This window comes from Bos indicus, chromosome 9, assembly GCF_029378745.1.
Source record: "Bos indicus isolate NIAB-ARS_2022 breed Sahiwal x Tharparkar chromosome 9, NIAB-ARS_B.indTharparkar_mat_pri_1.0, whole genome shotgun sequence".
Lineage (NCBI taxonomy): Eukaryota > Metazoa > Chordata > Mammalia > Artiodactyla > Bovidae > Bos > Bos indicus.
The window spans coordinates 34,543,261-34,556,729 of record NC_091768.1 but is presented as its reverse complement, the minus strand read 5'-3'; the positions used below and the strand labels follow the sequence as shown (position 1 = coordinate 34,556,729).

Below are 13,469 nucleotides of genomic sequence, written 5' to 3'. Positions count from 1 at the left end.
TCTATTTCTCCACAGCTTTTACTGGAGTGTTTATCATACTTGATTTTTTTTCACTGATTAGTTGTTGCAGATTTAATATAAGTGGAGATGAAAATTTTGAATGGGAGATGTTTGCCTTTTTGTTGTTGTTAACTGTCTTGTTTGTCATTTGCTCATTTTTCCAATGAGTTTTTTTTTTCTTATTTTTAGGAGCCTCTGGTATATTAGGATAAGTCTAACTGCATTTAAGATACATGATTAAAATATTTTCCCCAGTTTATTCATGTTCATTTGTGGTCTTTTTTTTCCTATGCAAAAGGTTTTTGGGTTATTTTTGATTCATTTCATTTATAAATGGCCAAAATTGTCACTCTTTTCTTCTATTGCTCCTTGTTTTTGAATCTTAGTTGGAAAGGCTTTCCCTTCTGGTCACAAGGGAATTCATCAATGTTTTGCTTTAAGAGTTATATTTATTAATTTACATTTAGATGCCTGATTGATTTAGAATTTATTTTCTTATGTTCTGTGAGGTTTGAATTCAGTTTTCTTTTTTCTTCAAATAACTATCTAATTGTTCCAATGTAACCTGTTAAAAGGTAATTCATTTCACTGTTGATTTTGGATCACATACCTTTATCATATACCAAGTTTCCATATGTTTTTGCATCTATTTCTAAATTTTCTGTTTTGTTCCATTGGTATGTATATCTGTTCATATGTTAGTACCACTCTGTTCTGATGAGTGAAGTTTTGAAGTGTGTTTTCTTCTCTGGCAGAGCTAGTCACCCTCCATCATTGTTATTCTCATTGACTTCCCTGGCTCTTCTTGCATGTTTAATTTTTTCTTAAAATTAAATTGTCTACTTTTGGCATTTTTTTCTCACATAATCACTGGATGCTTGCATAGTCATTGACTAAAGTGATGACATCTATGACCTGTTGAACTGAAACATTTAGAAATGTTTTACATATATAAATATAAAGCATGCTAAACATATAAAATACCAAGCTACTTTTTAAATGGCCAGAAGTCATTTTATTAAGCTTTTCTGAACAATACAGGAAAATCTGTGTTATTCTCTCCTACACCTTTTCAAGTTTCAGAAATTTCTCCATTATAACTGATTCTTTCATAATTCATTATTAGAATTTGATAGGTAAGCCTGTTTTAAACTCTACTCCTTTGAGCTCTGCCATTCTTACAGAACAGAGGTCTTGTTATCAAATTTGAATCATACTTACAGTGTTTCTCCTACTTACCTTTTTAGGCTAGGCAATAGCCCAAAGCACACTTGGCCAGCAAAAATGGATTACAATTACGAATGCTGTTTGGTTCCATTTATGTAGATTATACTTGGGGTAGCATAAATTGAGTATTTGGGTAGAAAGACTTTGTGTCAGTGAATTAAACATTGGAATAATGACATGGCAGTGCCATTTCCCATTTAACAACACTCTTCTATGTTTTATTTATATTAACTTGGTATGTTTTGACATTCAGACTAATTCATTTTCTCTGTAAACCATATAGAATACTTTTTAAGTAAAAAAGAATATTCTTTTTAGTTTCTGCTTTTGCATAATTGACTCCTCAGTATTCTTGAGTAGGGCCAGACTGACCTAAACTTTTTAATTTTAGAATTTAATATTTGCAATATTAAATGTGTAGCTTTAAAATGAAGTTAAATGGTAGTGCTCTATATTGAATCCAGTGATTTCATGAATATAGAAATGAAGATTGTGGAAGAAAATGGTCTTTTTTAGTTCTGAGTTGATACATCGTTTTCCCCGAAGATGTCTTTCAGTTCAGTTCAGTCGTTCAGTCATGTCCAACTCTTCGCGACCCCATGAATCGCAGCACGCCAGGCCTCCCTGTCCATCACCAACTCCCGGAGTTCATTCAGACTCACGTCCATCGAGTCAGTGATGCCATCCAGCCATCTCATCCTCTGTCGTACCCTTCTCCTCCTGCCCCCAATCCCTCCCAGCATCAGAGTCTTTTCCAATGAGTCAACTCTTTGCATGAGGTGGCCAAAGTACTGGAGTTTCAGCTTCAGCATCATTCCCTCCAAAGAAATCCCAGGGCTGATCTCCTTCAGAATGGACTGGTTGGATCTCCTTGCAGTCCAAGGGACTCTCAAGAGTCTTCTCCAACACCACAGTTCAAAAGCATCAATTCTTTGGCGCTCAGCCTTCTTCATAGTCCAACTCTCACATCCATCCATGACCACAGGAAAAACCATAGCCTTGACTAGACGGACCTTTGTTGGCAAAGTAATGTCTCTGCTTTTGAATATGCTATCTACGTTGGTCATAACTTTCCTTCCAAGGAGTAAGTGTCTTCTAATTTCATGGAAGATGTCTTTGTATACAGTCAATTCTAGTTCTGTCCTTCTGCTATCCTAGCGGTTGTTCTAAAGTGGGCTTCCCAGGTGGGTCAGCAGATAAAGAATCCGCCTACCAATGCAGGAGACACAGAAGATGCAGTTTCAGTCCCTGGGTCAAGAAGATCCCCTGGGGAACTAGACACAGAGATGTCAAATCCTTCTCCAGGGGATCTTCCTGTCCCAGGGGTTGAAACTGCATCTCCTGTGTCTCCTGCATTGGTAGGCGGATTCTTTATCTGCTGACCCACCTGGGAAGCCCACGCCAGTATTCTTGCCTGTCTGGCAGATGGCAGTACATAGAGTTACAGAGTTGGACATGACTGAACGACTAAGTACACACACAGGGTGCAAAGTAGAAGTTCAAAAAGGAAAACTCATTGTCTATTTGTGTCTCTAGTCTTGGCTAGCTTAAGGAGTTGAAGATTCTCAGCATGCAGGTTCAAGCCCAACAGCCCCTGGACCAGCCGCCCCTGGAACAGTACATTAGGAGCCCCAGGCTCACCAGAGGTCTGCAGGGAGAAGAACTGTTTCAGGAATGTTTTGTGGTTGGAATCACATGTTCCTTGGGTGGACCCTGAAGAACCATGTAAGCACATTGTCATTTCTCATGTCTGCCCCTTTCCCCACATCTTGTACCTTCTTTCTGTCTTGAACATGGTGGGGCTTTGGAATCCTGTGTTATATTTCAGCATAAGTTCCCTTCTGCCTAGTTTAGCTCTTGGTAGGTTTGCTGACTAGCTCTTTCTTCTGGCTGGGTTCTTATGCAAAATTGGTGACTTTCTTTAAAAGCACAGTACTTCCCACCAAGAAGAAGTAAAAATTCTAGATTCAGATAGTCCTGGATTCCGTTCATGACTCATCATTTACCTTAACTATGTGATCTTCAATGAATAATTTTCCTGTCCAAATACCACTTTTACAATCCATGAAATGGGGATATTATATCTAATGTCAGTTTTGAAGATTAAATGAAATAAGTATGTAAAGGGTGTGGCACACACTACGTGCTTAATTAACATGAAGTATAAATTTCTCTTGCCTCCCAGCTATACTTAATTTTGCTTCATGTTGCAAATACCGCCCCTTAGTCTCCTGATCAAACACTTGGAATATGGACTACACGCCAGGCCAGAGTTGAGTTGAACATGCCCCTTGGGTAGCTTGCTCCTGCTCAGAGGCCCCCAGATCAAGTTTCTGTGTATTCCAGGCTTACTTGGCTCTTGTTGGCCGTTCACAATTCACAGTTCTCAGGGTCCCACTGTGCTTCACAGACACAGCCAGGTTAGAAATCCACTTCCTTTGGCTAAATGTTGTAGGAATTACTTACAAAATGTAACGTATTACTGACATTTAACATTTATGGCTAGTTTTTATGTTTAACTTCACGGAAAAAAAGATGAATCACAACTGCCATTAGTCATACTTTTAAAAGCCTTGGTAACACAGGACTCTCCTAACTTACAGGAGTTTGTTTCTAAGCATACAGAGGCATTGGTTGAAAAATGGAATGACTGTCTATCTGGTAACTGTCTTTAGGACACTTTTGAATGAAATGATTTACATTTAAAAATAGAACTGGCCTTATATTAGCATGTTTTGTTGGTGTGACCAAGTACATGCTGTAGGCAAAGGTGTGGCTTATGTGCAGTAGACATAACTTCAGTGAAGCTGGCAAATGTGAAATTGGTGCTGCTCTGCTCTGTAAAGTTATATTTGGGAATTTCTGAAGAGTTCATCACTGTATTCTACATTCAAATTCTTAATTCCTTTAAATCTTACTTCATTTTCTCTTAAATTTATATTTACATAAACATCTACTGTCTAAAATAAACCAGATTTTTAAATATGTGTCTTCTACTTTATGAATTTACTATATAAATATTTTATAGATCATAAAACTATGTATTATCTTAAAATGAAAAAAAAAAGAAGGATTATTTTGAGTTCCGCTTTTCGGGAAGGTTTAATAAACAGTGGAACCTCATTCAGACATACCTGTGAAAACACATAAACTTACCTATACCATGAATCAATCAAATCATGACCTTCAAAATGTAGTTACATATGAAAAGCCTGGTATAAAATTGTCAAGCTGTAAAAAGTGCTCGAAAACAGAACTAATAATCAAAATATTATAAAGGGAGTTACATTATCCCATTGTTTCTAGTATTTTAAAAAATAAATTATTGATGCATTTAAATAAATATCAGTGATTTCTTGACAGTTCTTAGGTTTTTGAATATAGAACCTCTATTACTCCAAATATTCACTTTAACAGTATTTGTCAATGAAATAGTATAAAAATTTAAATGATATTATACAGAGTATTCTGCAAACATTGTAGTGCCTAAGGTTAATCTTAGATATCTAAGTATTAATCTTTTCACAGATAATAATTTTCTACAGACTGTGTTTCAGACTACATTTCTACTAAGACTATATGAAAAAGTTTTTAATATAATTATTTGATCATTTAAAACTCAAATCTATGCAAATGAAAGTAGATGCCAACATTGTTACTATGGTGACTGTTTTATCATTTCATCAAGTAGGCTGTCAAGCTTTTAAGTAATAGGCTCCTTAGAGTGCCTATTTTTGTACTCTTTACATAGTAGTTCAAATGCGTTTTTGATAATAGAAGCAATCTGTCTCCATAAAATTATCATAAAAATTCTGGTTAATGAAGCTACTCATTTTGGAAAGGTTACTGTGTCTCTTCCTTTTACAGTCATAACTTGATTTATGGTAACAGCACATCGTGATAAATCCTATGCCTTTCCCTATCAATACTGTGTGTTCCAACCTGGGTAATTCATAGTTTCTATGTTCACATCATTCTTTTTCACATAAATTCACTTAAATTCACCTTTGGAAATATTCTAGGCAGCAGATTTTTAAAATGTTGGACTCAGAATTCTTTTACACTCTTAAAAATTAATGACACTGAACATCAAAGAGCTTTGTTTATGTGGGCTATGCCCATTAAAATTTACCATACTAGAAACTAAATCTAAGAAATTTTAAAAAATATTTATTCATTCATTTGAAAAAAAAGACGTCAATTTCATATTAACATAGGTAACATATTTTTAGGAAAAAATAGCCAGATTTTTAGAAACAAAATATTCAGTGTGAAAGAGGTCATTGTTTTACACGGTTGCAAATCGTGAATATCTGCTTCTGTGTTCAGTTGGTTGCAATGTAGTATTTAGGTTGAAATACATGAAGAAAATCCAGCTTCATACAGACATGTGACTAAAAAGGGAGGGGTATTTGAGGAGTCTTTTCAGATAATTATGCATAGCTTTGGAGAAGGAGATGACAATCCACTCCAGCACTCTTGCCTGGAAAATCCCATGGACAGAGGAGCCTGATAGTCTACAGTCCATGGGGTCGCAAAGAGTCGGACACGACTGAGCGATTTCACTTTCACTTTCTTTGATACCATACTAGAACTTGACATATGGTAGTTTTGTATAAGTTAGTTTTATGTGGAATCTGTATTTTATGTTAGTTTCAATGTGGATTCTGAAATTACGTTAGTTAATAAGCTCCTTATATATTTTAACTGGTAAAAAGTCCACTGCTATGTTTTGCAATTAAAATGAATCTTTTATCTTTGCATGGTTTTGTAATGTCATGCCTATTTATTTGAATGTTTATTCTCTGAGTTATTCCTATCTCTGAAATGTTGACACATTTGTATATGCATGCTAAGCTGCTTCAGTCGTGTCCAACTCTGCAATCCTGTGGACCATATCCTGCCAGGCTCCTCTGTCCATGGAATTCTCCAGGCAAGAATACTGGAGTGGGTTGCCATTTCTTTCTCCAGGGGATCTTCCCAACCCAGGGATTGAACCTGCGTCTTTTACATCTCCTGCACATTTGTTATCACTGACCTCATCAGAAAAGTCTTATTAAAATATTTTAAACTTTTAAGTTCATGGTAACAAGTTTTCCAAAATTCTTTTTTTTTTTTTTTTTTTTTTTGATTGAAAGCTCAAATTTTGTCACTGTCAGCAAAACCTTTTCCTTGAACTGGAAGGCTTCCTTGTTTCAAGAGAACTTCCACTTAAATACCCAAGTCTAAAAAACTGAAATTTGTCAGTGAGTCATTCTTTCATGTAAAAATGATATTTCATAAAAAAACAAGGAGCTGGTTGCTCTCAACTCAATGCACAATTTCTTCTCCTCATGACAGTTATGTACTTTGCTACCCACAGTGCTTTATACATACTTTACATTTCATCACTCAGGATATTAGAAAGATATGTACTAAAAAGGTTGATATTTTATAAAATCAATCATTTTTACCACTTTATGAAGGATATTCTTAAATGAAACTGGGTTTATTAAAGATATTCGTAAGTGTAAGTGTTTTTCTTTAAAATTTATAGTGCATGGCAGTGTGCAGAATCCTACAAGGATTACTAGAGCAGTTCACTGCTCCTACCTGGATTCTTGCTGAGGTGCCAACATTTTTAACCCACTAGTGCTTCTGCATCATCAGTGTGAATATCAATATATAACATCTTTATACTATTATGTGAATAATTTTTATTCATGAATCCCCTGAAAGAGTCTCAAGAGACCCCAGGGGTTCATGGGCCTTAGTTTAAGAACAGCTGTCTAAACAGGTCAAAGTACAGCTTATAAAAAGAGGAATACAGTAAAAATTTTCCTAACTAACCTCTTAACTTCTTTAATTTTCTTAACTAACCACCGCTTAACTGAATTGCCAATGAAATTAACCTCCATGCCTTGTGTAACTGGCAGCAGCCCTCACAGATTGCTGAATGTCAAGGCTGCTGGGCCACCTTCTACTGTGTCTATTCATTTCTGTTGCCACCAGTAGGATTATGTGCTTAGCAAGTATCAGTTGTATTTGTTCTCAAATCAGTTTATGCCACTTTCACTAATACGTTGTTGTTTAGTCGTTCAGTCATGTCTGACTCTTTGCGACGCCACGGACTGCAGCACGCCAGGCTACCCTGTCCTTCACCATCTCCATGAGCTTGCTCAGACTCATGTCCATTGGTGATGCCATCCAACCATCTCATCCTCTGTCGTCCCCTTCTCCTTCTGCCTTCAGTCTTTCCCAGCATCAGGTTATTTTCTTCCCATCAGGTGGCCAAAGTATTGGAACTTCAGCTTCAGCATCGGTGCTTCCAATGAATATTCAGGACAGATTTCTTTTAGAATGGACTGGTTTGATCTTGCAGTCCAAGGGACTCTCAAGAGTCTTCTTCAGCATCACAGTTTAAAGCATCAGTTCTTTGACACTCAGCTTTCTTTATGGTCCAACTCTCAAGTCCATACATGACTACTGGAAAAACCATAGCTTTGACTAGACAGACCTTTGTTGGCAAAGCAATGTCTCTGCTTTTTCATATGCTGCCTAGGTCAGTCATAGCTTTTCTTCCAAGGAGCAAGTGTGTTTTAATTTCATGGCTGTAGTTACCGTCTGCAGTGATTTTGGAGCCCAAGAAAATAAAGTCTCTCACTGTTTCCATTGTTTCCCCATCTATTTGTAGTGAAGAGATGGGACTGGATGCCATGATCTTAGTTTTTTGAATGTTGAATTTTAAGCCAACTTTTTCACTCTCCTCTTTCACCTTCACCAAGAAGCTCGTTATTTCCTCTTCACTCTTTGTCATACTTGGCTGTCCAGTGGCTCAGACAGTAAAGCATCTGCCTACAATGAGGGAGACCCAGTTCGATCCCTGGGTTGGGAAGATCCCCTGGAGAAGGAAATTGCAACCCACTCCAGTACTCTTGCCTGGAAAATCCCATGGACGGAGGATCCTGGTAGGCTACAGTCCATGGGTTCGCAAAGAGTCAGACACGACTGAGCGACTTCACTTTCCTTTTTCCTTTCTCTGCCATAAGTGTGGTGTCATCTGCATATAGCTTACTGATATTTCTCACAGCAATCTTGATTCCAGCTTGTGCTTCCTCCAGCCTGACATTTCACATGATGTACTCTGCATATAACTTAAATAAGCAGGGTGACAATATAGCACTGATGTACTCTTTTTGGAATTTGGAACCAGTCCATTGTTCATGTCCGATTCTAACCGTTGCTTCTTGACCTGCATTCAGGTTTCGCAGGAGGCAGTTAAGATGGTCTAGTATAAGAATTTTCCACCATTTGTCGTGATCCACACAGTCAAAGGCTTTAGTGTAGTCAGTGAAGCTGAAGTAGATGTTTTTCTGGAATTATCTTGCATTTTCTATGATCCAGTGGGATGTTGGCAATTTGATCTCTGGTTCCTTTGCCTTTTCTAAATTCAGCTTGAACATCTGGAAGTTCTTGGTTCACATATTGTTGAAGCCTAGTTTGAAGAATTTTGAGCATTACTTTGCAAGTGTGTGAAATGAGTGAATTGTGTAGTAGTGTAAACATTCTTCGGCATTGCCTTTCTTTGGGATTGGAATGAAAACTGACCCTTCCAGTCCTGTGGCCACTGCTGAGTTTTCCAAATTTGCTGGCATATTGAGTGCAGCACTTTTAACAGCATCATCTTTTAGGATTTGAAATACCTCAAATGGAATTCTGTCACCTTCACTAGCATTGTTTGTAATGATGCTTCCTAAGGCCCACTTGACTTCGAATTCTAGGATTCTGGCTCTAGGTAAGTGATTACACCATCGTGGTTATCTGGGTCATGAAGATCTTTTCTGTATAGTTCTTCTGTGTATTCTTGCCACCTCTTATTAATATCTTCTGCTTCAATTAGGTCCATACCACTTCTGTCCTTTATTCTGCCCATTGTTGCATGAAATGTTCCATTGGTATCACTAATTTTCTTGAAAAGATCTCTAGACTTTCCCATTCTATTGTTTTCCTCTATTTCTTTGCACTGATCACTGAGGAAGGTTTCCTCTTCTCTCCTTGCTATTCTTTGGAACTCTGCATTCAGATGGGTATATCTTTCCTAATACATATAATCACTAATACATTTAATTGTACAGTTTTAATAATCTACAAATAGAATAAGTGTAAGTTAAAAAAAAAGAATGTTTCTAAATGCTTAAATGCTTTGGAATGACTTACTATAAAAAACTTCCATCATAATTTAATATGGATGAGATTAGAAAAAGTTTAGGGAAAAACTCAAAATTCTGGAAGGATTCTATATTCCTTCACAAATATCTTTAATTTCTTCCTATATTAGAGAAACCAAGGCTGAAAATTGTGTTATTATGTGTTCTTTGCAGGGAAAAATGATGACACTGATCCATAGACCCACATTCAAAGAGAAGGCTTTTGGCTCACCTTCAAAAGATTGGTGGATATGTACATATATATATTTTAAAGTGAGATAAAATTCATAAATTAATGTCTATCTTTTTTATGATTCACCTCTTAATGTGATTCTTTAGTATAAACCGACAAACTGATGGTTAGGATGACACTGAGTAAGATAGATCTTTTACTGCCATTCATGAGCTAGAAGCAAATTTCCTTTGGTTTCCATGATAGTAAACTATACTCTCATCCTTAATTACTCTCTGTATCTGCATAAGAATTAGCAAAGAATTTAAATAATCTCTTAGAAAAGTAGCTATCACAGGTCAGATTTCATAATGATACAGTGATGCATCTGATGGTACCAGGAACTTTTTTTAAAGATTTTTTTTATTACATAATTTAAAGTTTTTTTTTTATGAAGCATTGACTTACAATGAGGAACTTAAAAAAAAATTCAGTGTACTAGTGTTTTGTTGAATTGGAAACTGCTTAGAATAAGCAGCTGTATGTGGGAGCTTGGAAATTGTTTTTTATCTATAAAAGTAAGTTGACTGGTAACTTCATGGGTGTATCAGACATGTCAGCCTGCAGTAGGTGGTCGCAGCTCGTTGATGTCAGCTTTATCACAACTGGGCGCGTGTGCTGTCATTTATAGATGACATGGTTGCAGAGACGCAGGGCTGGGGGAAAAATGCCTTGGGCTCTCTGTCCAGCTCCACGGTCACCATGAATCAGTGAAGACTGTGTTTCTAACTCCCTGGCAGTGAGCTTGCAGTGTGAGTTGTTTTCTTTCCTAGAAATAGGGAATTAATTCACCCTCCTCACAGTCTGTTTACAACCAGTACACACACTGGCAAGCGGACTGGCAGGGTGGCTTTGTCCGTGGCCAACTGGTTAAGAAGCTCATCCACTTCAGTCATGTTAGCGCCAGGCTGTATAATTAGCACAGCTAACCAAACACTGAGATTATTGTTAAATACCAAGCGATTCTTCCAAACTGCTGATTTCTTAATCATCACATATTCACTGTCAACAGTGTGGCCTACAGGCTTGTTCCTTCTTTTTTTTTCTTGCTTCCCCAAAAGATTAATTGACAGTTTCCTGTGTGCCAGTCACTGTTATGGGATTGGGGATCCAGCAGTGAATACAGCAGAGGAGAAAAAATAACCCTGCCTTTTAGAACTTCAGTTCTGGTAGAGGATACGTACACATAAACCTGGGCTTCCCTGGTGGCTCAGACAGTAAAGAATCTGCCTGCAATGCGGGAGACCTGGGTTCAATCCCTGGGTTGGGAAGATCCCCTGATGAAGAAAATGGCGACCCACTCCAGTAGTCTTGCTGAAGAATTCCATGGACAGAGGAGCCTGGCGGGCTACAGTCCATGAAGGTCACAGAGAGTTGGACATGACTGAGCACACACGTGTCTATTGCGTGTTACTTGCTCAGTCGTGTCCAGCTCTTTGTGATCCCATGGAGTATAACCCGCCAGGTTCCTCTGTCTATAGAACTGTCCAGGCAAGAGTACTGGAGTAGGCTGCCATTTCCTTCTCCAGGGGATCTTCCCAACCCAGGGATCAAACCTACGTCTCTGGCTTCTCCTGCACTGACAGGTGTGTTCTTTACCACTGCGCCACCTGAGAAACCCACACACAGACAGACGTACTTAAATGCCAGGAGGACAAAGACATGAAGAAGGTGAATGAAATGCTGTGGGCTGAGGAGTAACACTGACAGAGTGGGCAGAGAAGGCCTCTCTAACATGATCAGGTCTTTAGTATTGGGTTGGCTGAAAGGTTCGTTCGGGGTTTTCCGTTATGGAAATGGAAATGATCCTATTGGCCAACCTGATATAAAGTCCTAGAGGAGAAACACAATCTAGAAAAAGTAGTCTCTCAGAACTTAAGTTTTCTTAATCTATGTCTGTGGGGTTTGTATGAGAGAAGTATTACATCTAAATTTTCACTGTGCCTGAAATTTTAGCATCTCTTCTAAATCATGTATCTGGATAACCAACTATAGCAATCTGAGAACCTGTGTCTTTGTCACAGATATTTTCCTATCATACAGTTACTGTATACATCTCAAAATATTATATATATTCATCACTACTTACAAATTACCATAGTTACTATCCTAGCCATTACATTTTGAATTTTAATATCTTAATAAAGGAGCACATATATCACAGTTTTTAAAAATATCTGTACTGATCATTATATTTCAAAATAATACATTTCCTGGTACCCCTATGTATTATATGTTAGGAGTTTTAAAACATATTGAGAAAGAAGCTGAGGCTTTACTAGTTTGCCAAAAAGAGGCTCTGGCATAGAAATGTTAAGCTTTCGTTTAATCCCTAGTTGAGAGCTGTCTTCCACCTCCCACAAGTACAGTACACCCTTCATTTGTTTCCCTCTTTGAGAGATCACTCAAATACATCCTGAACAGATAGGGAGGGTTTCCTGGATCATTCCATAGAACCGTGATTGTGAAAGATCCTTTTTAGCTTCCTGTTTCCTGTAGGCCACATGCTATTAATGTATTGGGTTGGCCAAAAAAGTTTATTCAGGTTTTTTTTTTGCCAACCCAATTTTGCAGAATTACATAGCAAGTCAAGCAGACATGTCTTTTTCCTTCCTAGAAAAGGACAATTTTAATACTTCACAGATTAGCTTTTAGACTTCCCTAAAAAAGTGCTTGACGATCCTTGAAATCGATGCAGTTCACTCTGAGAAAAAAATGAGATGCAGAAATCTGAGTTGCAATCAGCTCACTTTACTCACTTACACCAGCTTTCTAGCCACTCTCCTCATCATGATGTTGACCAAGTGCATCTGCCTAGATTGAGAGGACCTAGACTATATACCATGGTACCTTCACCTGGATCAGCCTATGGGAAGTAAGATGGGATATATAAACGCTTTTAACTGTTTTAGCATGACTGTTGTAGAACAGAGCCAAGAACCCTACTGCAGGTAGAAAGGGGAGGGCAAGCACTAGTTAATGGGTTAGTCCAGAGAATTTTGCTCGGCCACTACATATTATGTACTTTCAATCCTTTGAGAATATAAATATACTCTTCTATCTCTCATCAAGAGTTAAAAAAAAAAAACCTAAAAATTAACATTTTAATATTGCCTGAAACTGGAAAGAGAAAATGTTAAGTCTGTGATTTTCACATTAGACCGTCTTTTATGCTTGTGTCTTACGTGGAGGGAAATCTGTTTTTTATGCCATTAAACCTTCTGGACTGTACCTTCACTTGTGTCCTTTGTTGTTCTGAGAAGTAGATTCTTGAAAAGTGTGCTGAGAGCTCTGAGCCGTGTGGCCCTCATTTGCATGGTCTCTTTTCCTTTATAGGTTGGTGAAAGATGCTCCTTGGGATGAAGTCCCACTTGCTCACTCCCTGGTTGGTTTTGCCACTGCCTATGACTTCTTGTACAACTACCTGAGCAAGACACAACAGGAGAAGTTTCTTGAAGTGATTGCCAATGCCTCGGGGTATATGTATGAGACTTCATACAGGAGAGGATGGGGATTTCAATACCTGCACAACCATCAGCCCACCAACTGCATGGCCTTGCTCACAGGAAGCCTGGTTCTGATGAATCAAGGTAGGTACAGCCAAGGAATGCCTTGAACTGACATCAGTCACAGTTACCACGTTGTGAGCCAAACATTTCTATAACTAGTCTAAGTACATGGTCACACTTGGCTCCTAACTAAGCCCAGACGATGATACTACCTCGGGCACCACGTGGAGAGTTGAGAGACCTCTCTTTCCTCATTTCTGCTTGTTACGTGAGCCTGCTTATTACTTTAGTATGCTCTCTTATTGTCCCAAGTCA

General features: G+C 37.9%; 1 protein-coding gene across 5 annotated transcripts in view; it reads left to right on the top strand.

The window, feature by feature from the left end:
• The window catches only part of DSE (dermatan sulfate epimerase), a 76,373-nt gene that overhangs the window by 50,069 nt on the left and 12,835 nt on the right, over nt 1-13,469 (top strand). For 4 of the 5 annotated variants that reach the window (XM_019967171.2, XM_070795935.1, XM_070795934.1 and 1 more), the window contains exon 3: nt 12,982-13,235. In XM_019967171.2, coding sequence (XP_019822730.1) covers nt 12,982-13,235 — 254 coding nt within the window. Of the gene's footprint in view, nt 1-2,763; nt 2,953-12,981; nt 13,236-13,469 lie in introns of all 5 variants that reach the window. The other variant, XM_070795937.1, reaches the window with a different exon arrangement.